The sequence below is a fragment of the Salvelinus fontinalis genome, unplaced genomic scaffold (genome assembly GCF_029448725.1).
Source record: "Salvelinus fontinalis isolate EN_2023a unplaced genomic scaffold, ASM2944872v1 scaffold_0065, whole genome shotgun sequence".
Taxonomy (NCBI): Eukaryota; Metazoa; Chordata; class Actinopteri; order Salmoniformes; family Salmonidae; genus Salvelinus; species Salvelinus fontinalis.
The window spans coordinates 250644-273594 of NW_026600274.1; the positions used below are offsets into that span (position 1 = coordinate 250644).

Below are 22951 nucleotides of genomic sequence, written 5' to 3' on the forward strand. Positions count from 1 at the left end.
CAGTAGGTATCCTACACACATACTTTATCAATACCCAGCCGACAAAGATTAGGGAGACCGTGAGAAGTACTCCCTGCCCTCTCCCAAATCTCCCAGAGGCCCCTAGCAAGGTCGGCACCAAATTTTGCTCAGACAGTCTGTGTTTAAGATACTATAAATATATATTGTACAGATATATTGTTTTTCCCTAATTCTGACTAAAACTACACACATCATTAATAATAATTTTATTATTCTAATCAATTTCATACAATTATATTGTTTCAGGGTGGAATATTCTAGTCATTCATTTAAACATATAAATTCCATCAACAGGTAGTTAATCACCTAGTACTGGTTGTTGTTGTGGTAGTTAGTTAATCACCTAGTACTAGTTGTTGTTGTGGTAGTTAGTTTATCACCTAGTACTGGTTGTTGTTGCTGGTAGTTAGTTAATCACCTAGTACTGGTTGTTGTTGTGGTAGTTAGTTAATCACCTAGTACTGGTTGTTGTTGCTGGTAGTTAGTTAATCACCTAGTACTGGTTGTTGTGGTAGTTAGTTAATCACCTAGTACTAGTTGTTGTTGTGGTAGTTAGTTTATCACCTAGTACTAGTTGTTGTTGTGGTAGTTAGTTTATCACCTAGTACTGGTTGTTGTTGCTGGTAGTTAGTTAATCACCTAGTACTGGTTGTTGTTGTGGTAGTTAGTTTATCACCTAGTACTGGTTGTTGTTGTGGTAGTTAGTTTATCACCTAGTACTGGTTGTGGTAGTTAGTTAATCACCTAGTACTGGTTGTATTTGCTGGTAGTTAGTTTATCACCTAGTACTGGTTGTTGTTGTGGTAGTTAGTTAATCACCTAGTACTGGTTGTTGTTGCTGGTAGTTAGTTAATCACCTAGTACTGGTTGTTGTTGCTGGTAGTTAGTTACTCACCTAGTACTGGTTGTTGTTGCTGGTAGTTAGTTAATCACCTAGTACTGGTTGTTGTTGTGGTAGTTAGTTTATCACCTAGTACTGGTTGTTGTTGTGGTAGTTAGTTAATCAACTAGTACTGGTTGTTGTTGTGGTAGTTAGTTAATCACCTAGTACTGGTTGTTGTTGTGGTAGTTAGTTAATCACCTAGTACTGGTTGTTGTTGTGGTAGTTAGTTAATCACCTAGTACTGGTTGTTGTTGTGGTAGTTAGTCAATCACCTAGTACTAGTTGTTGTTGTGGTAGTTAGTTACTCACCTAGTACTGGTTGTTGTTGTGGTAGTTAGTTTATCACCTAGTACTGGTTGTTGTTGTGGTAGTTAGTTAATCACCTAGTACTGGTTGTTGTTGTGGTAGTTAGTTAATCACCTAGTACTGGTTGTTGTTGCTGGTAGTTAGTTAATCACCTAGTACTGGTTGTTGTTGTGGTAGTTAGTTAATCACCTAGTACTGGTTGTTGTTGTGGTAGTTAGTTTATCACCTAGTACTGGTTGTTGTTGTGGTAGTTAGTTAATTACCTAGTACTGGTTGTTGTTGTGGTAGTTAGTTTATCACCTAGTACTGGTTGTGGTAGTTAGTTAATCACCTAGTACTGGTTGTTGTTGTGGTAGTTAGTTAATCACCTAGTACTGGTTGTTGTTGTGGTAGTTAGTTTATCACCTAGTACTGGTTGTTGTTGTGGTAGTTAGTTTATCACCTAGTACTGGTTGTTGTTGTGGTAGTTAGTTTATCACCTAGTACTGGTTGTATTTGCTGGTAGTTAGTTTATCACCTAGTACTGGTTGTATTTGCTGGTAGTTAGTCAATCACCTAGTACTGGTTGTTGTTGTGGTAGTTAGTTAATCACCTAGTACTGGTTGTTGTTGCTGGTAGTTAGTTAATAACCTAGTACTGGTTGTTGTTGCTGGTACCACCACAGCAGGCTGTGCTGTATTTTGATAATATCATAGAATTTGTACTTTAATCATTATTCTATAGTCATTCACCATTTTCTTAATTTTCATCAGATTACATTTCCTTCCTTCCGTTGTTTCATTTACTCATCCGTGTTGTCGTTTTCATCTCTTCTTCCTGTCAGATCAACAGCGCGTCCACCTTGACAGCGCTGGGTTCCCTGGTGATCGGTGTTCCCTCGGCAACCTTAGGCAGCATCAACGGCACGGAACTCCTCTACGCGTCCCAGAATCCCACATTCATAACATACATGCAGACCGCCCCGACCATCTTAATCCAGACTTTCGTCACTCAGGTACCGTGTCGAAGTTAAAGTCTTCCTCACTTAACCTTTTGGTTCCTACTATGAAAACTATTGAGTATTTCCAGTTAATTCTATAGCAGTGATAAACATTTCTTAGCTGAATGCTTGTAATATGGATGGATGTTTGACCGACAAACTGATCAGTTGACTGGATGATTAATATGGTGTCTGTTCTCCCCATACAGTTGACAGATTGATTAATATGGTGTCTATTCTCCCCATACAGGTGACTGATTGATTAATATGGTGTCTCTTCTCCCCATACAGTTGACAGATTGATTAATATGGTGTCTGTTCTCCCCATACAGTTGACTGATTGATTAATATGGTGTCTCTTCTCCCCATACAGTTGACAGATTGATTAATATGGTGTCTATTCTCCCCATACAGTTGACTGATTGATTAATATGGGGTCTCTTCTCCCCATACAGTTGACTGATTGATTAATATGGTGTCTGTTCTCCCCATACAGTTGACTGATTGATTAATATGGTGTCTGTTTTCCCCATACAGTTGACTGATTGATTAATATGGTGTCTCTTCTCCCCATACAGTTGACTGATTGATTAATATGGTGTCTGTTCTCCCCATACAGTTGACAGATTGATTAATATGGTGTCTCTTCTCCCCATACAGTTGACTGATTGATTAATATGGTGTCTGTTCTCCCCATACAGTTGACTGATTGATTAATATGGTGTCTGTTCTCCCCATACAGGTGACAGATTGATTAATATGGTGTCTGTTCTCCCCATACAGGTGACTGATTGATTAATATTTTGTCTCTTCTCCCCATACAGTTGACTGATTGATTAATATGGTGTCTCTTCTCCCCATACAGTTGACAGATTGATTAATATGGTGTCTGTTCTCCCCATACAGGTGACTGATTGATTAATATTTTGTCTCTTCTCCCCATACAGGTGACAGATTGATTAATATGGTGTCTCTTCTCCCCATACAGGTGACTGATTGATTAATATGGTGTCTGTTCTCCCCATACAGGTGACAGATTGATTAATATGGTGTCTGTTCTCCCCATACAGGTGACAGATTGATTAATATGGTGTATGTTCTCCCCATACAGTTGACAGATTGATGAATATTTTGTCTCTTCTCCCCATGCAGTTGACTGATTGATTAATATTTTGTCTCTTCTCCCCATACAGTTGATCACAGTGAACCCTGACCCAGACAGTATTATCCAGAACGTCCCAGACAGCATGGCCACTGAGATCCCCAGGTCTCTGCTGCAGGGCTTCTCTCAGAGCAGTGTGGTGGTAGAGAAACTGAACAGGAAGACATGGAGACACGAACAGGTGACGGGGATCACACATGTACACGCAGACACACCCAGAAAACACACACACACACACACACACACACACACACACACACACACACACACTGTGAACACACACACATTGTGAACACACACACACACACTCAGTGAACACACACCCAGACAACACACACACACTGTGAACACACACACACTGTGAACACACACACAATATGAACACACACACAATATGAACACACACACACACACACACACACACACACAGTGAACACACACACACACAGTGAACAGACACACACACACACACACACACACACACACACACACACACACACACACACACACACACACACACACACACACACACACACACACACACACACAGTGAACACACACACACACACACAGTGAACACACACACACACACACACAGTGAACACACATACACTGTGAACACACACACACAGTGAACACACACACACAGTGATCACACACACACACACACACACACACAGTGAACACACACACACAGTGAACACACACACAGTGAACACACACACACAGTGAACACACACACACACAGTGAACACACACACACACACACATAGTGAACACACATACACAGTGAACACACAGTGAACACATAGTGAACACACACACACACAGTGAACACACAGTGGACACACACACACACAGTGAACACACACACACAGTGAACACACACACAGTGAACACACACACAGTGAACACACACACACAGTGAACACACACAGTGAACACACACAGTGAACACACAGTGAACACACACACACACACAGCGAACACACACACACACACACACACACACACACACACACACACACAGTGAACACACACACACACAGTGAACACACAGTGAACACACACACAGTGAACACACACACACACACACACACACACAGTGAACACACACACACACACACAGTGAACAAACACAGTGAATAGACACACACAGTGACCAGAAAGTGAACACACACAAACACAAACATACAGGGAGCACACAGTGAACACACAGTGAACACACACACACACACACACACACACACACACACACACACACACACACACACACACACACACACACACACACACACACAAACACACACACACACACACACACACACACAGTGAACACACACACACACACACACAGTGAACACACACACACAGTGAACACACACGTTGAACACACACAGTGAACACACACAGTGAACACACACGTTGAACACACACAGTGAACACACACAGTGAACACACACGTTGAACACACACAGTGAACACACACGTTGAACACACACGTTGAACACACACAGTGAACACACACGTTGAACACACACAGTGAACACACACATTGAACACACACAGTGAACACACACATTGAACACACACATTGAACACACACAGTGAACACACACATTGAACACACACAGTGAACACACACATTGAACACACACAGTGAATTTAAGAAACTATAATACTGTTCTTTTATTTTCAGGCTGTGTTGTTCTTTGACACAGTGGCTCTAGGAATTGACAACTCCGACAAGTGAGTCTGAAAACATCTGCACATTGTGATGTACAGTATATATATACAGTGCATACGGAAAGTATTTACATAAGTATTCAGACCCTTTACTCACTACTTTGTTGAAACACCTTTGGCAGCGATTACAGCCTCGAGTCCTATTGGGTATGACGCTACAAGTTTGTCACACCTGTATTTGGGGAGTTTCTCCCATTCTTCTCTGCAGATCCTCTCAAGCTCTGTCAGGTTGGATGGGGAGCGTAACTGCACAGCTATTTTCAGGTCTCTCCTGAGATGTTAGATCGAGTTCAAGTCTGGGCTCTGGCTGGGCCACTCAAGGACATTCAGAGACTTGTCCCAAAGCCACTCCTGCGTTGTCTTGGCTGTGTGCTTAGGGTCGTTGTCCTGTTGGAAGGTGAACCCTCGCCCCAATCTGAGGTCCTGAGCGCTCTGGAGTAGGTTTTCATCAAAGATCTCTCTGTACTTTGCTCCGTTCGTCTTTCCCTCGTCCCTGACTAGTCTCCCAGTTCCTGTCACTGAAAAACATCCCCACAGCATGATGCTGCCAGCACAATGCTTCACCATAAGGACGGTACCAGGCTTCCTCCAGATGTGACGCTTGGCATTTAGGCCAAAGAGTTCAATCTTGGTTTTATCAAACCAGAGAATCTTGTTTCTTATGGTCTGAGAGTCTTTTAGGTACCTTTTGGCAAACTCCAAGTGGGCTGTCATGTGCCTTTTACTGAGGAGTGGCTTCCGTCTGGCCAATCTGTCATAAAGTCCTGATTGGTGGAGTGCTAGAGAAATGGTTTTCCTTCTGGAAGATTCTCCCATCTCCACAGAGGAACTCTGGAGCGTTGTCAAAGCTTGGTCACCTCCCAGACCAAGGCTCTTCTCCCCCAATTGCTCAGTTTGGCCAGGCGGACAGCTCTAGGAAGAGTCTTGGTGGCTCCAAACTTCTTCCATATAAAAGTGATGGAGGCCACTGTGTTCTCGGCGGCCTTCAATGCTACAGAAATTTTTTGGTACCCTTCCCCAGATCTATGCCTCGACACAATCCTGTCTCGGAGCTCTACGGGCAATTCCTTCGAACTCATGGATTGGTTTTTGCTCTGACATGCACTGTCTACTGGGACCTTATATAGACAGGTGTGCCTTCCCAAATCATATTCAATCAATTGAATTTACCACAGGTGGACTCCAATCAAGTTGTAGAAACATCTCAAGGAGGATCAATGGAAACAGGATGCACCTGAGCTCATTTTCGAGTCTCATAGCAAAGGGTCTGAATACTTATGTAAATACGGTATTTCTGTTTTGTATTTGTAATACATTTGCAAAAATGTCTAATAACCTGCTTTTGCTTTGTCATTATGGGTTATTGTGTCTATATAAAAAATATATATAATTATGTAATTCATTTTTTTTGATTGTGTGTGGTCTCTGTTCAATTTCTCTCAGTTTAATGGTTATTTATTTTCAATGATTGTGTGTGTGTGTGTGTGTGTGTGTGTGTGTGTGTGTGTGTGTGTGTGTGTGTGTGTGTGTGTGTGTGTGTGTGTGTGTGTGTGTGTGGTGCGTGCGTGCGTGCGTGCGTGCGTGCGTGCGTGTGTGTGTGCGTATGTGTGTGTCCCCAGTATGTCCTCCAGCGTGCTCCAGGGCTTCACCTGCACCAGAGTGACCAGTATGAACACAACCAAGATCAAGAACCTGGTCAAGGCCTGCAGGAGGAAGGGCAGCAACAGGGTCGCACTGAGAGAGACTCAGGTCAGATACCAGCTGTTGTTGCTGTTGTTGTCGTACTCAAAGAGCTACAGGTCAGCCTCTCATCACCAAGCTTAATACCAGCTGTTGTTGTCGTACTCAAAGAGCTACAGGTCAGCCTCTCATCATCAAGCTTAATACCAGCTGTTGTTGTTGTTGTTGTACTCAAAGAGACACAGATCAGCCTCTCATCACCAAGCTTAATACCTGCTGTTGTTGTGGTTGTCGTACTCAAAGAGCTACAGGTCAGCCTCTCATCACCAAGCTTAATACCAGCTGTTGGTGTTGTTGTTGTACTCAAAGAGCTACAGGTCAGCCTCTCATCACCAAGCTTAATACCAGCTGTTGTTGTTGTTGTTGTCGTACTCAAAGAGCTACAGGTCAGCCTCTCACCACCAAGCTTAATACCAGCTGTTGTTGTCGTACTCAAAGAGCTACAGGTCAGCCTCTCATCACCAAGCTTAATACCAGCTGTTGTTGTTGTCGTACTCAAAGAGCTACAGGTCAGCCTCTCACCACCAAGCTTAATACCAGCTGTTGTTGTTGTCGTACTCAAAGAGCTACAGGTCAGCCTCTCATCACCAAGCTTAATACCAGCTGTTGTTGTCGTACTCAAAGAGCTACAGGTCAGCCTCTCATCACCAAGCTTAATACCAGCTGTTGCTGTTGTTGTTGTACTCAAAGAGCTACAGGTCAGCCTCTCATCACCAAGCTTAATACCAGCTGTTGTTGTCGTACTCAAAGAGCTACAGGTCAGCCTCTCATCACCAAGCTTAATACCAGCTTTTGTTGTTGTTGTCGTACTCAAAGAGCTACAGGTCAGCCTCTCATCATCAAGCTTAATACCAGCTGTTGTTGTGGTTACTGAGGTCGGTATTGTTGGATTCCAACAGTTGTTTGAGAAGTCACTATGCAAGGGATTATTAATTTGATAAATAATCATAATAATAATATGATTACATGTTTTTGTGACCCACAGTTGACCTGCATGTACAACTACATCAAGGAAGAGACAGACGTCACCAGCTACAACCTCTATCCTCCTGACATGCTGCTTTACTACGAGTGAGTACCGTCATACATTCATTCAACCAATCAACCAATCAACCAATACATAAATTTACCAATCAACCAATCAACCAATAAATTAATTAAACAATCAACCAATAAATACATTAATCAATCAGCCAATCAACCAATCAACCAATCAATAAATTAACCAATCAACCAATAAATCAATTAACCACTCAAGCAATCAACCAATAAATACATTAACCAATCAACCAATAAATACATTAACCAATCAACCAATCAACCAATAAATACATTAACCAATCAACCAATCAACCAATAAATACATTAACCAATCAGCTAATCAACCAATAAATACATTAACCAATCAACTAATCAACCAATAAACTAATCAATAAATGAATCAAAGCAAATACTGTTGGACATTCCATCTCTCTCTCTGTTTACTGCTGAATACAACTGGTTAATTAAGTTACTGCTGAATAAAACTGGTTAATTAAGTTACTGATTGATAAAACTATTTAAGTTACTGATGAATACAACTGGTTATTTAAGTTACTGAGTTTAAAACTGGTTGATTAAGTTATTGATTAATAAAACTGGTTATTTAAGTTACTGTTGAATAAAACTGGTTTATTAAGTTACTGATTTAATAAAACTGGTTTATTAAGTTACTGTTGAATAAAACTGGTTTATTAAGTTACTGATTAATAAAATTGGAAAATTTAGTTATTCATTAATAAAACTGGCTATTTAAGTTACTGATGAATAAAACTTCCTGTCTAATTCAGTTACTGATGAATAAAACTGGTTAATTAAGTTACTGATTAATAAAACTATTTTGGTTACTGATGAATAAAACGGGTTAATGAAGTTACTGATTAATAAAACGGGTTAATGAAGTTACTGATGAATAAAACGGGTTAATGAAGTTACTGATGAATAAAACTGGTTAATGAAGTTACTGATGAATAAAACTGGTTAATTAAGTTACTGATGAATAAAACTGGTTTATTAAGTTACTGTTGAATAAAACTGGTTTATTAAGTTACTGATTAATAAAATTGGAAAATTAAGTTATTGATGAATAAAACTGGCTATTTAAGTTACTGATGAATAAAACGGCCTGTCTAATTCAGTTACTGATGAATAAAAATGGTTTATTGAGTTACTGATTAATAAACCTGGTTTATTAAGTTACTGATTAATAAAGCCAGATGTATTTGTTCATTTATATATAAATGTGTTTTATTGTATGAATATAAATGTGTTATATTGTATACCTTACTGCAGCTACAGTAAGGTTTCTCAGGACACCTGTAAGGACTACTTCAGGGAGCTGGGAGACGCAGACTTCTCCGTGTTCTCCGACGCTCTCAGCTTCAAACGCACAGCCCTGGTTAACAATGCCAAGACCTGCCTGGTGAGTCACAACACTGTCACACAACATGGATGTGGTCCAAATGACAGCCCTATTCCCTTAATAGTGCACTACTTTTGACTGGGCCCATCGGTCTCTGGTCTCAGTAGTACACTATAAAACTACATCCTCCATCCATTGCTTTCTGCAAGGCAGTAAAGGCCGATCGACGCTCTGGAATTAACCTGGTTAACCCTGGGGGCCATAGCAACAGTGTCATCTGAAAGAGGCTGGTTAACCCTGGGGACCATAGCAACAGTGGCATCTGAAAGAGGCTGGTTAACCCTGGGGGCCATAGCAACAGTGTCATCTGAAAGAGCCTGGTTAACCCTGGGGGGCCATAGCAACAGTGTCATCTGAAAGAGGCTGGTTAACCCTGGGGGCCATAGCAACAGTGTCATCTGAAAGAGCCTGGTTAACCCTGGGGGCCATAGCAACAGTGGCATCTGAAAGAGGCTGGTTAACCCTGGGGGCCATAGCAACAGTGTCATCTGAAAGAGCCTGGTTAACCCTGGGGGGCCATAGCAACAGTGGCATCTGAAAGAACCTGGTTAACCCTGGGGGCCATAGCAACAGTGGCATCTGAAAGAGCCTGGTTAACATTGGGGGCCATAGCAACAGTGGCATCTGAATGAGCCTGGTTAACCCTGGGGGCCATAGCAACAGTGTCATCTGAAAGAGCCTGGTTAACATTGGGGGCCATAGCAACAGTGGCATCTGAAAGAGCCTGGTTAACCCTGGGGGCCATAGCAACAGTGTCATCTGAAAGAGCCTGGTTAACATTGGGGGCCATAGCAACAGTGGCATCTGAAAGAGCCTGGTTAACCCTGGGGGCAATAACAACAGTGGCATCTGAAAGAGCCTGGTTAACCCTGGGGGCAATAACAGCAGTGTCATCTGAAAGAGCCTGGTTAACCCTGGGGGCCATAGCAGCAGTGTCATCTGAAAGAGCCTGGTTAACCCTGGGGGCCATAGCAACAGTGGCATCTGAAAGAGTCTGGTTAACCCTGGGGGCAATAGCAACAGTGGCATCTGAAAGAGCCTGGTTAACCCTGGGGGCAATAGCAACAGTGTCATCTGCATACACGTGTGTGTAAAAAAAAAATGCAGAGAACAAAAAATGGACAATCACATGATGCTTGACGACTTAAGACAATTAGTAACAAGTGGTCAACTGTCTCGAAGGCCTCCCATAGGTCAATAAACAGGACAGAACTGTGCTTCTCCTTATCCATACTTTTTACCACATCATTTAATACCAAGGTTGCAGCAGAGATGGTGCTATGACCCGGCTTGGAACCACACTGGTTCATTGAAACAGTTTTAGAAACTTCAGAGTGTTTTCTATCCAAATCTACTAATAATATGCGTATCTTAGCTTCTGGGCCTGAGTAGCAGGCAGTTTACTCTGGGCACCTTATTTATCCAAGCTACTCAATACTGCCCCCCAGCCATGAGAAGTTGTAACAACAAATTGTTATTTACAACGCCAGCCTACCGGGGAAGCAGAACGACAGATGTTTTTTACCTTGTCAGCTCGGGGATTCGATCCAGCAACCTTTGGGTTACTGGTCCAACGCTCTAACCACTAGGCTACGCTGCCACCCCATATTGTTTTAAAGGGGCCAAGCTTCTCTGTCACAGATAGAAAATAGATGAGATCAACTCTAGAGCTAAACTGGGGTTCCGAGACACAGCAGATGGAGAAATGTTCCTGCCCAGGATCCATCTTCTCTTGTAGCCTGTTGTCCTTTTAGGTAGAGAAACCTTTCTCTTGTAGCCTGTTGTCCTTTTAGGTAGAGAAACCTTTCTCTTGTAGCCTGTTGTCCTTTTAGGTAGAGGAACCTTTCTCTTGTAGCCTGTTGTCCTTTTAGGTAGAGGAACCTTTCTCTTGTAGCCTGTTGTCCTTTTAGGTAGAGGAACCTTTCTCTTGTAGCCTGTTGTCCTTTTAGGTAGAGGAACCTTTCTCTTGTAGCCTGTTGTCCTTTTAGGTAGAGGAACCTTTCTCTTGTAGCCTGTTGTCCTTTTAGATAGAGGAACCTTTCTCTTGTAGCCTGTTGTCCTTTTAGGTAGAGGAACCTTTCTCTTGTAGCCTGTTGTCCTTTTAGGTAGAGGAACCTTTCTCTTGTAGCCTGTTGTCCTTTTAGGTAGAGGAACCTTTCTCTTGTAGCCTGTTGTCCTTTTAGGTAGAGGAACCTTTCTCTTGTAGCCTGTTGTCCTTTTAGGTAGAGGAACCTTTCTCTTGTAGCCTGTTGTCCTTTTAGGTAGAGGAACCTTTCTCTTGTAGCCTGTTGTCCTTTTAGGTAGAGGAACCTTTCTCTTGTAGCCTGTTGTCCTTTTAGGTAGAGGAACCTTTCTCTTGTAGCCTGTTGTCCTTTTAGGTAGAGGAACCTTTCTCCTGTAGCCTGTTGTCCTTTTAGGTAGAGGAACCTTTCTCTTGTAGCCTGTTGTCCTTTTAGGTAGAGGAACCTTTCTCTTGTAGCCTGTTGTTCTTTTAGATAGAGGAACCTTTCTCTTGTAGCCTGTTGTCCTTTTAGATAGAGGAACCTTTCTCTTGTTTCTAGAAAATACAATGATTTTCACACATGATTACTGAGTATTGTTTTAAATGTATTTAAATTTAGGACCGGCTTTAAGTTCAGCTTATAATGACGTCATAAAGCCTTTTATAATGCCTTTATAGGCACTACATAAATGTGTTACAAAGCATCTTTAACCATATGTCATACTTTATAAAAGGTTCGTAAATGTGGCATAACTGTGTGACATAATCCCCAATGTCAAATGTGATATAACCCACTATGTCGAAATATTATATAAACATTGGCTTTATGAAGCTTTATGAAGGCTTTATGAAGCTCTATGATGGCTTTATGATCGCTTTATGATGGCTTTATGATCGCTTTATGAAGGCTTTATGAAGCTTTATGAAAGCTTTATAAGCTGCACTTAATTTAAAGCGGGACCTGAATTTATTACATTTTCATCTTACTGTGTCTATTTAACTGTCAACTCTGTTACAATATAGAATGACAATATAGAATGACAATATGGAATGGCAATATAGAATGACAATATAGAATGGCAGCATAGAATGACAATATATAATTGACAATATAGAATTACAATATACAATATACACTGGCAGTATAGAATGACAATATATAAATGACAATATAGAATGACAATATAGAATGACAATATATAAATGCTCATGATATGAACTTACATTTGATGTGATCTGACTGGAAGTCGTGATGTCAGTGCTGTGTTGTGTCCATCTGTCCCTGCAGGGTATCAGCGGCACGGTTCTGAGCAGTGACAACCTGCAGGTCCTAGGTAACATGGTGTGTGTTCTGGACGGTTCCTACATCCAGAACTCTGACCAGCTCATCCTGCAGAAACTACAGAACTGTAATGACCTCACAGACGAACAGGTGGCTGCCATAGAAACGCTGTTGACGTCTGGGAAAACACAGTATGGGTAAGTCAACATGGAAACATGGAAATAAACAAACGCATCTGACTGACTGACTGACTGACTGGTCTGAAACTGACTGACTGACTGGTCTGAAACTGACTGACTGACTGGTCTGAAACTGACTGACTGACTGACTGGTCTGAAACTGACTGACTGACTGGTCTGAAACTGACTGACTGACTGGTCTGAAACTGACTGACTGACTGGTCTGAAACTGACTGCCTGGTCTGAAACTGACTGACTGACTGAACCTGACTGACTGACTGACTGACTGGTCTGAAACTGGCTGACTGACTGGTCTGAAACTGACTGACTGACTGGTCTGAAACTGACTGACTGACTGGGCTGAAACTGACTGACTGACTGGGCTGAAACTGACTGACTGACTGGGCTGAAACTGACTGACTGACTGGGCTGAAACTAACTGACTGACTGGTCTGAGACTGACTGACTGACTGACTGGGCTGAAACTGACTGACTGGTCTGAAACTGACTGACTGACTGACTGACTGACTGGTCTGAAACTGACTGACTGGTCTGAAACTGACTGACTGACTGGTCTGAAACTGACTGACTGACTGGTCTGAAACTGACTGACTGACTGGTCTGAAACTGACTGATTGACTGGGCTGAAACTGACTGACTGACTGGGCTGAAACTAACTGACTGACTGGTCTGAAACTGACTGACTGACTGACTGGTCTGAAACTGACTGACTGGTCTGAAACTGACTGACTGACTGGTCTGAAACTGACTGACTGGTCTGAAACTGACTGACTGACTGACTGGGCTGAAACAGACTGACTGGTCTGAAACTGACTGACTGACTGGGCTGAGACTGACTGTTCTGAAACTGACTGACTGACTGGTCTGAAACTGACTGACTGACTGGTCTGAAACTGACTGACTGACTGGTCTGAAACTGACTGACTGACTGACTGGTCTGAAACTGACTGACTGACTGACTGGTCTGAAACTAACTGATGACTGGGCTGAAACTGACTGGTATGAAACTGACTGACTGACTGGTCTGAAACTGACTGACTGGTCTGAAACTGACTGACTGACTGACTGGTCTGAAACTGACTGACTGACTGGTCTGAAACTGACTGACTGACTGGTCTGGAACTGACTGACTGACTGGGCTGAAACTGACTGACTGACTGGTCTGAAACTGACTGACTGACTGGGCTGAAACTGACTGACTGACTGGGCTGAAACTGACGGGGCTGAAACTGACTGACTGGTCTGAAACTGACTGCCTGACTGACTGGTCTGAAACTAACTGACTGACTGATTGGTCTGAAACTGACTGACTGACTTACTGGTCTGAAACTGACTGACTGGTCTGAAACTGACTGACTGGTCTGAAACTGACTGGGCCCTGAAATGTAAACATTCTATGTCAGATACACTGATGTGCGTGTACTTTTGCCCTGTCAACAGTATAGTTGAGTCTGTACTGTGTGAGTTTCCTGTCAACAGTATAGTTGAGTCTGTACTGTGTGATTGAGTTTCCTGTCAACAGTATAGTTGAGTCTGTACTGTGGGAGTTTCCTGTCAACAGTATAGTTGAGTCTGTACTGTGTGTTTCCTGTCAACAGTATAGTTGAGTCTGTACTGTGTGTTTCCTGTCAACAGTATAGTTGAGTCTGTACTGTGTGAGTTTCCTGTCAACAGTATAGTTGAGTCTGTACTGTGTGTTTCCTGTCAACAGTATAGTTGAGTCTGTACTGTGTGAGTTTCCTGTCAACAGTATAGTTGAGTCTGTACTGTGTGTTTCCTGTCAACAGTATAGTTGAGTCTGCACTGTGTGTTTCCTGTCAACAGTATAGTTGAGTCTGTACTGTGTGTTTCCTGTCAACAGTATAGTTGAGTCTGTACTGTGTGTTTCCTGTCAACAGTATAGTTGAGTCTGTACTGTGGGAGTTTCCTGTCAACAGTATAGTTGAGTCTGTACTGTGGGAGTTTCCTGTCAACAGTATAGTTGAGTCTGTACTGTGTGTTTCCTGTCAACAGTATAGTTGAGTCTGTACTGTGTGTTTCCTGTCAACAGTATAGTTGAGTCTGTACTGTGTGTTTCCTGTCAACAGTATAGTTGAGTGTGTACTGTGTGTTTCTCCTGTCAACAGTATAGTTGAGTGTGTACTGTGTGTTTCTCCTGTCAACAGTATAGTTGAGTGTGTACTGTGTGTTTCTCCTGTCAACAGTATAGTTGAGTCTGTACTGTGTGTTTCCTGTCAACAGTATAGTTGAGTGTGTACTGTGTGTTTCCTGTCAACAGTATAGTTGAGTCTGTACTGTGTGTTTCCTATCAACAGTATAGTTGAGTGTGTACTGTGAGTTTCCTGACAACAGTATAGTTGAGTCTGTACTGTGTGTTTCCTGTCAACAGTATAGTTGAGTCTGTACTGTGTGTTTCTCCAGACTCCCAGCTACCTGGAACAGAGAGACCCTGGACAACCTGGGCATTCTACCTCTCTACCTGACATCCTCCTTCTACAGGAACTTCTCTAAGGTCACAAACCACTACACCTGGCCGTGTGCGTGCATGCTGTGTGTGTGTGTGTGTGTGTGCGTGTTTACAGGCTGTGTGTGTGTGCATGCTGTGTGTGTGTGTGTGTGCATGCTGTGTGAGTGTATGTGTGTGAATGTGCATGCTGTGTGTGTGTGTGTGTGCATGCTGTGTGAGTGTATGTGTGTGAATGTGCATGCTGTGTGTGTTTGTGCATGCTGTGTGTGTGTGTGTGTGTGTGTGTGTGTGTGTGTGTGTGTGTGTGTGTGTGTGTGTGTGTGTGTGTGTGTGTGTGTGTGTGTGTGTGTGTGTGTGTGTGTGTGTGTGTGTGTGTGTGTGTGTGTGTGTGTGTGTGTGAATGTGCATGCTTTGTGTGTGTGTGTGTGTGTGTTTGTGTGTGTGTGTGCATGCTTTGTGAGTGTGTGTGAATGTGCATGCTTTGTGAGTGTGTGTGTGTGTGTGTGTGTGTGTGTGTGTGTTTACAGGCTGTGCTCTGTTGTTCTCCAGAAAGTAAAGGGCCAGTTCCTACAGTCATTCCTGAAGGTGTTGAGGAAGAACGGAACGTCCAGACAGAAGAGGAGGAGGATGAAGAAGGCTATCAGACAGTCCATCATCGACCAATCACAGTCCAAACGCTCCATAGGTGTGTCCACCCTGCACTAATATACCATTACTGTCTGTCTGTCTGTCTGTCTGTCTGTCTGTCTGTCTGTCTGTCTGTCTGTCTGTCTGTCTGTCTGCCTGCCTGCCTGCCTGTCTGTCTGTCCTCCCTCCTCCTGTTAAAGAGGGAATAACTGTCTGTCTGTCTGTCTGTCTGTCCTCCCACCTCCTGTTGAAGAGGGAATAACTGTCTGTCTGTCTGTCTGTCTGTCTGTCCTCCCACCTCCTGTTGAAGAGGGAATAACTGTCTGTCTGTCTGTCTGTCTGTCTGTCTGTCTGTCTGTCTGTCTGTCTGTCTGTCTGTCTGTCTGTCTGTCTGTCTGTAGTGAGTGAATAACAGTATTCTCCTCCCTATCCCAGTGAGTGAATGCACAGTGGGAAATATCACTCAGGTGACGATCAGTGAGAGTACGTTCCCTTTTAACTACGAGACCGTGACCAAGTTCAACTGCTGCCTGTCGGCCAAGACAGTCGTTGACAACCTGGACGCCATCACCGCCAAGGTGGACGACCTGGAATACCTTGAAGTGGTCCTGGCGAGACTCAGAGAGGTACTGTACGCTTTCAGACAAAGAGTCAACTTTATTCACCAAGTACATTAACACAGTCACAATGTTACCTGGTGATATGGTGCTACTAGTTATAGACAACACAGTCACAATGTTCCCTGGTGATATGGTGCTGCTAGTTATAGACAACACAGTCAGAATGTTACCTGGTGATATGGTGCTGTTGGTGATAAACAACACAGTCAGAATGTTACCTGGTGATATGGTGCTGTTGGTGATAGACAACACAGTCAGAATGTTACCTGGTGATATGGTGCTGTTGGTGATAGACAACACAGTCAGAATGTTACCTGGTGATATGGTGCTGCTAGTTATAGACAACACAGTCAGAATGTTACCTGGTGATATGGTGCTGCTGGTGATAGACAACACAGTCAGAATGTTACCTGGTGATATGGTGCTGTTGGTGATAAATATATTATCATTACATCTGACCTGATATAAATACATTTATCATTACATCTGACCTGATATAAATACATGTCACGATCGTCAAAGGTAGAGAGTGAGGACCAAGGCGCAGCGTGTGAAAAGAACATCTTCTTTTATTTAGAAGAGAACAACCACAAAACGAAACCACTTTAACAAACTAACAAAATAACAAAACTGACGAACGTGAAGCTAAGAATGAACTAGTGCATACATGCAACATAGAACATCGACATAGACACAGCGACAATCACCCACAAACAAACAGTGAGAACAACCTACCTTAATATGACTCTCAATCAGAGGAAATGCCAAACACCTGCCTCTAATTGAGAGCCATACCAGGCAACCCTTTAACCCAACATAGAAACACAACACATAGAAATGCCCACCCAGCTCACGCCCTGACCAATAAACACATACAAAACAAGAGAAAACAGGTCAGGAACGTGACATAACCCCCCCCTTAAGGTGCGAACGCCGGGCGCACCAGCACAAAGTCTAGGGGAGGGTCTGGGTGGGCATCTGACCACGGTGGTGGCTCAGGCTCCGGACGCTGTCCCCACACCACCATAGTCACTCCCCGCTTCTGTATCCCCCTCCCAATGACCACCCTCCAACTAAACTCACCTAAATGAAGGGGCTGCACCGGGATAAGGGCCAGCACCGGGATAAGGGGCAGCACCGGGATAAGGGGCAGCACCGGGATAAGGGGCGGCAGCTCCGGGCTGAGGGACTCTGGCAGGTCCTGGCTGAGGGACTCTGGCAGGTCCTGGCTGAGGGACTCTGGCAGGTCCTGGCTGAGGGACTCTGGCAGGTCCTGGCTGAGGGACTCTGGCCAGACGGGCAGCTCTGTAGGGAGGAGACGGAGAGACAGCCTGGTGCGTGGTATAGGCACTGGCTGCGCTGGAGAGGAGGAAAGCTCTGACAGCGCTGGACAGGTGGGAGCAGCTGGAGAGAGAACCCGGAGAGACAGCCTGGTACGGGGGGCTGCCACCGGAGGACTGGTACATGGAGGTGGCACCGGGTATACCGGACCGTGAAGGAGGACACGTGCTCTTGAGCACCGAGCCTGCCCAACCTTACCAGGTTGAATGGTGCCCGTAGCCCTGCCAGTGCGGCGAGGTGGAATAGCCCGCACTGGGCTATGCTGGCGAACCGGGGACACCATTCGTAAGGCTGGTGCCATGTATGCCGGCCCGAGGAGACGCACTGGTGGCCAGATGCGTTGGGCCGGCTTCATGACATCCGGCTCGATGCCCAACTTAGCCCTACCAGTGCGGCGAGGTGGAATAGCCCGCACTGGGCTAAGCACGCGTACTGGGGACACCGTGCGCTTTACCGCATAACACGGTGTCTGACCAGTACGACGCCCTCTCACTCCACGGTAAGCACGGGGAGTTGGCTCAGGTATCCTACCCGGCTTTGCCACACTCCTCGTGTTCCTCCCCCCAAGAAATTTTTGGGTCTGACTCTCGGGCTCCCAACCGCGTCGCCGCGCTGCCTCCTCATACCAGCGCCTCTCTGCCTCGCTGCTTCCAACTCCGCCTTGGGACGGCGATATTCCCCTGGCTGAACCCAGGGTCCTTTACCGTCCAGGATCTCCTCCCAAGTCCAGGAGTCCTGGGTTTTCTCCCACTGCTGTCGCTGCCCTTTTCCCTGCTGCTTGATCCTAGTTTGGTGGGTGATTCTGTCACGATCGTCAAAGGTAGAGAGTGAGGACCAAGGCGCAGCGTGTGAAAAGAACATCTTCTTTTATTTAGAAGAGAACAACCACAAAACGAAACCACTTTAACAAACTAACAAAATAACAAAACTGACGAACGTGAAGCTAAGAATGAACTAGTGCATACATGCAACATAGAACATCGACATAGACACAGCGACAATCACCCACAAACAAAGAGTGAGAACAACCTACCTTAATATGACTCTCAATCAGAGGAAATGCCAGACACCTGCCTCTAATTGAGAGCCATACCAGGCAACCCTTTATCCCAACATAGAAACACAACACATAGAAATGCCCACCCAGCTCACGCCCTGACCAATAAACACATACAAAACAAGAGAAAACAGGTCAGGAACGTGACAATACATTTATCATTACATCTGATATAAATATATTTATCATTACATCTGACCTGATATAAATACAGTATCATTACATCTGACCTGATATAAATACAGTATCATTACATCTGACCTGATATAAATACAGTATCATTACACCTGACCTGATATAAATACAGTATCATTACATCTAATATAAATACAGTATCATTACATCTGACCTGATATAAATACAGTATCATTACATCTGACCTGATATAAATACAGTATCATTACACCTGATATAAATACAGTATCATTACATCTGACCTGATATAAATACATTATCATTACATCTGACCTGATATAAATACAGTATCATTACATCTGATATAAATACAGTATCATTACATCTGATATAAATACAGTATCATTACATCTGACCTGATATAAATACAGTATCATTACATCTAATATAAATACAGTATCATTACATCTGACCTGATATAAATACAGTATCATTACATCTGATATAAATACAGTATCATTACATCTGGTATAAATACAGTGTCATTACATCTGATGTAAATACATTATCATTACATCTGATATAAATACAGTATCATTACATCTGACCTGATATAAATACAGTATCATTACATCTGACCTGATATAAATACAGTATCATTACATCTGACCTGATATAAATACAGTATCATTACACCTGACCTGATATAAATACAGTATCATTACATCTGACCTGATATAAATACAGTATCATTACATCTGACCTGATATAAATACAGTATCATTACATCTGACCTGATATAAATACAGTATCATTACATCTGACCTGATATAAATACATTATCATTACATCTGATATAAATACAGTATCATTACATCTGACCTGATATAAATACAGTATCATTACATCTGACCTGGTATAAATACAGTATCATTACATCTGACCTGATATAAATACAGTATCATTACATCTGATATAAATATAGTATCATTACATCTGATATAAATATAGTATCATTACATCTGATATAAATACAGTATCATTACATCTGATATAAATACAGTATCATTACACCTGATATAAATACAGTATCATTACATCTGACCTGGTATAAATACAGTGTCATTACATCTGATATAAATACAGTGTCATTACATCTGATATAAATACAGTATCATTACATCTGATATAAATACATTTATCATTACATCTGACCTGATATAAATACATTTATCATCACATCTGAATAACAGAGAGAATGTATAGATAGTATGACATGGGTGCTATGAAGCTTTATCCTTCTGTTAGATTATGTGACTGTACTTCCTGTTTCCTGTGTCCCGCCCATTAGGCCTACTCCGTAAACGCCACCATCCCAGAAGCGAAGGTGCAGGTTCTTGGTCCGGCTTCGCGCGTCGCCACTAATGCTGACATCACCATGTGGAACATCACCAAGATCGACACACTGTCAGCTCTGATGGACCCCTCCTATGGAAACTGGGATGCTGCCATGGTAACCAGATGTATTTGTCTGTCTGTCTGTCTGTCTGTCTGTCTGTCTGTCTGTCTGTCTGTCTGTCAAGTGATTAACCAATCAATCAGTCTGCCATTTACCAATCTAATCATGTCCCCCCTATAGGCACAGGCCATCATCAGTAAGTACCTGACGAACTCAGGAAATACACTGGGCAGTGCAGAGCTCAACTCCATCGGTGGACCCAACCTGTGTTCACTAGACATCAGCCTCCTGAAGATCATTACACAGAGTAGCCTGAGGTAAGACAGAGAGGAGGACCCAACCTGTGTTCACTAGACATCAGCCTCCTTAAGATCATTACACGGAGTAGCCTGAGGTAAGACAGAGAGGAGGACCCAACCTGTGTTCACTAGACATCAGCCTCCTGAAGATCATTACACGGAGTAGCCTGAGGTAAGACAGAGAGGAGGACCCAACCTGTGTTCACTAGACATCAGCCTCCTGAAGATCATTACACAGAGTAGCCTGAGGTAAGACAGAGAGGAGGACCCAACCTGTGTTCACTAGACATCAGCCTCCTGAAGATCATTACACAGAGTAGCCTGAGGTAACATTATTACTAAGATGGGTAACAGGGCTAACATTTTCCATAGGAAAACATGTAACACTTAGCCTCTATGCTAACACTAGCTTGCCAGCATCCTGAAGACCGTTACTACAGAGGAGAGCCTAATGTAAGAGACAGAGGCTCCTCCCCTCCCCCCGTTACCGTGGAAACACCACAGAGGCTTTTTTTTAGATCAGTCCGGGGGAGGGAGATGACAGCAGCATTTCAGTTCTATTGGATCATTTTTAAAGCCGCTGGTTTCAATTTGTTGGAATATTTCAAATGGAAACTAATGACCTATTTTGTGGTTTGATTCTGTACTCAAATGTGACGGGCTGTTACAGTCTGGGCTGTTACCAGTCTGGGCTGTTACCAGTCTGGGATGTTACCAGTCTGGGCTGTTACAGTCTGGGCTGTTACCAGTCTGGGCTGTTACCAGTCTGGGCTGTTAAAGTCTGGGCTGTTACCAGTCTGGGCTGTTACCAGTCTGGGCTGTTACCAGTCTGGGCTGTTACCAGTCTGGGCTGTTCTAGGAGATGGCTGTTACCAGTCTGGGCTGTTACCAGTCTGGGCTGTTCTAGGAGATGGCTGTTACCAGTCTGGGCTGTTACCAGTCTGGGCTGTTACCAGTCTGGGCTGTTACCAGTCTGGGCTGTTACCAGTCTGGGCTGTTACAGTCTGGGCTGTTAACAGTCTGGGCTGTTACCAGTCGGGGCTGTTACCAGTCTGGGCTGTTCTAGGAGACACAGGTCATCACCTATAGTGTGATGACCTGTGTCTTATCCTGAACTACCTATAGTGTGATGACCTGTGTCTTATCCTGAACTACCTATAGTGTGATGACCTGTGTCTTATCCTGAACTACCTATAGTGTGATGACGTGTGTCTTATCCTGAACTACCTATAGTGTGATGACCTGTGTCTTATCCTGAACTACCTATAGTGTGATGACCTGTGTCTTATCCTGAACTACCTATAGTGTGATGACCTGTGTCTTATCCTGAACTACCTATAGTGTGATGACCTGTGTCTTATCCTGAACTACCTATAGTGTGATGACCTGTGTCTTATCCTGAACTACCTATAGTGTGATGACCTGTGTCTTATCCTGAACTACCTATAGTGTGATGACCTGTGTCTTATCCTGAACTACCTATAGTGTGATGACCTGTGATGTATGTTTTATCCTGTTTGTCAACAATAAGACGGGTGTGATGTATGTTTTATCCTGTTTGTCAACAATAAGACGGGTGTGTTGACGTGCGCTATCTGTTTAACCGTGTTGCAGTAAGGCCAGTGCCCTGACGGTGACCAACTGCAACATAACGAAGAAGAGGACGCTGTTCATCATCGCTGAAGGAGCCTTCCAGAGCCGTAGTGCTGTCTCTGCTACCTCCTACCAGCTAACACAGCCATACATAGGTACCTCCTACCAGCTAACACAGCCATACATAGGTACCTCCTACCAGCTAACACAGCCATACATAGGTACATCCTACCAGCTAACACAGCCATACATAGGTACCTCCTACCAGCTAACACAGCCATACATAGGTACCTCCTACCAGCTAACACAGCCATACATAGGTACCTCCTACCAGCTAACACAGCCATACATAGGTACCTCCTACCAGCTAACACAGCCATACATAGGTACCTCCTACCAGCTAACACAGCCATACATAGGTACCTCCTACCAGCTAACACAGTCATACATAGGTACCTCCTACCAGCTAACACAGCCATACATAGGTACCTCCTACCAGCTAACACAGCCATACATAGGTACCTCCTACCAGCTAACACAGCCATACATAGGTACCTCCTACCAGCTAACA

The 22951-nt window shown here is 43.5% G+C and overlaps 1 protein-coding gene across 1 annotated transcript in view; it reads left to right on the forward strand.

Moving 5' to 3' along the window:
• LOC129842769 (mesothelin-like protein) overlaps nt 1-22531 on the forward strand; it is a 24954-nt gene extending 2423 nt beyond the window's left edge. Inside the window, exons 2-14 of the mRNA XM_055911408.1 lie at nt 2034-2204; nt 3383-3532; nt 5051-5100; nt 6717-6846; nt 7823-7908; nt 9169-9298; nt 12589-12779; nt 15204-15294; nt 15799-15934; nt 16312-16502; nt 20381-20542; nt 20669-20959; nt 22402-22531. Of these exons, the coding sequence (XP_055767383.1) occupies nt 2034-2204; nt 3383-3532; nt 5051-5100; nt 6717-6846; nt 7823-7908; nt 9169-9298; nt 12589-12779; nt 15204-15294; nt 15799-15934; nt 16312-16502; nt 20381-20542; nt 20669-20809 (1629 nt within the window). The 3' untranslated portion in view covers nt 20810-20959; nt 22402-22531. The remainder of the gene's footprint in view (nt 1-2033; nt 2205-3382; nt 3533-5050; nt 5101-6716; nt 6847-7822; nt 7909-9168; nt 9299-12588; nt 12780-15203; nt 15295-15798; nt 15935-16311; nt 16503-20380; nt 20543-20668; nt 20960-22401) is intronic.
• Nucleotides 22532-22951: the final 420 nt, after the last annotated feature.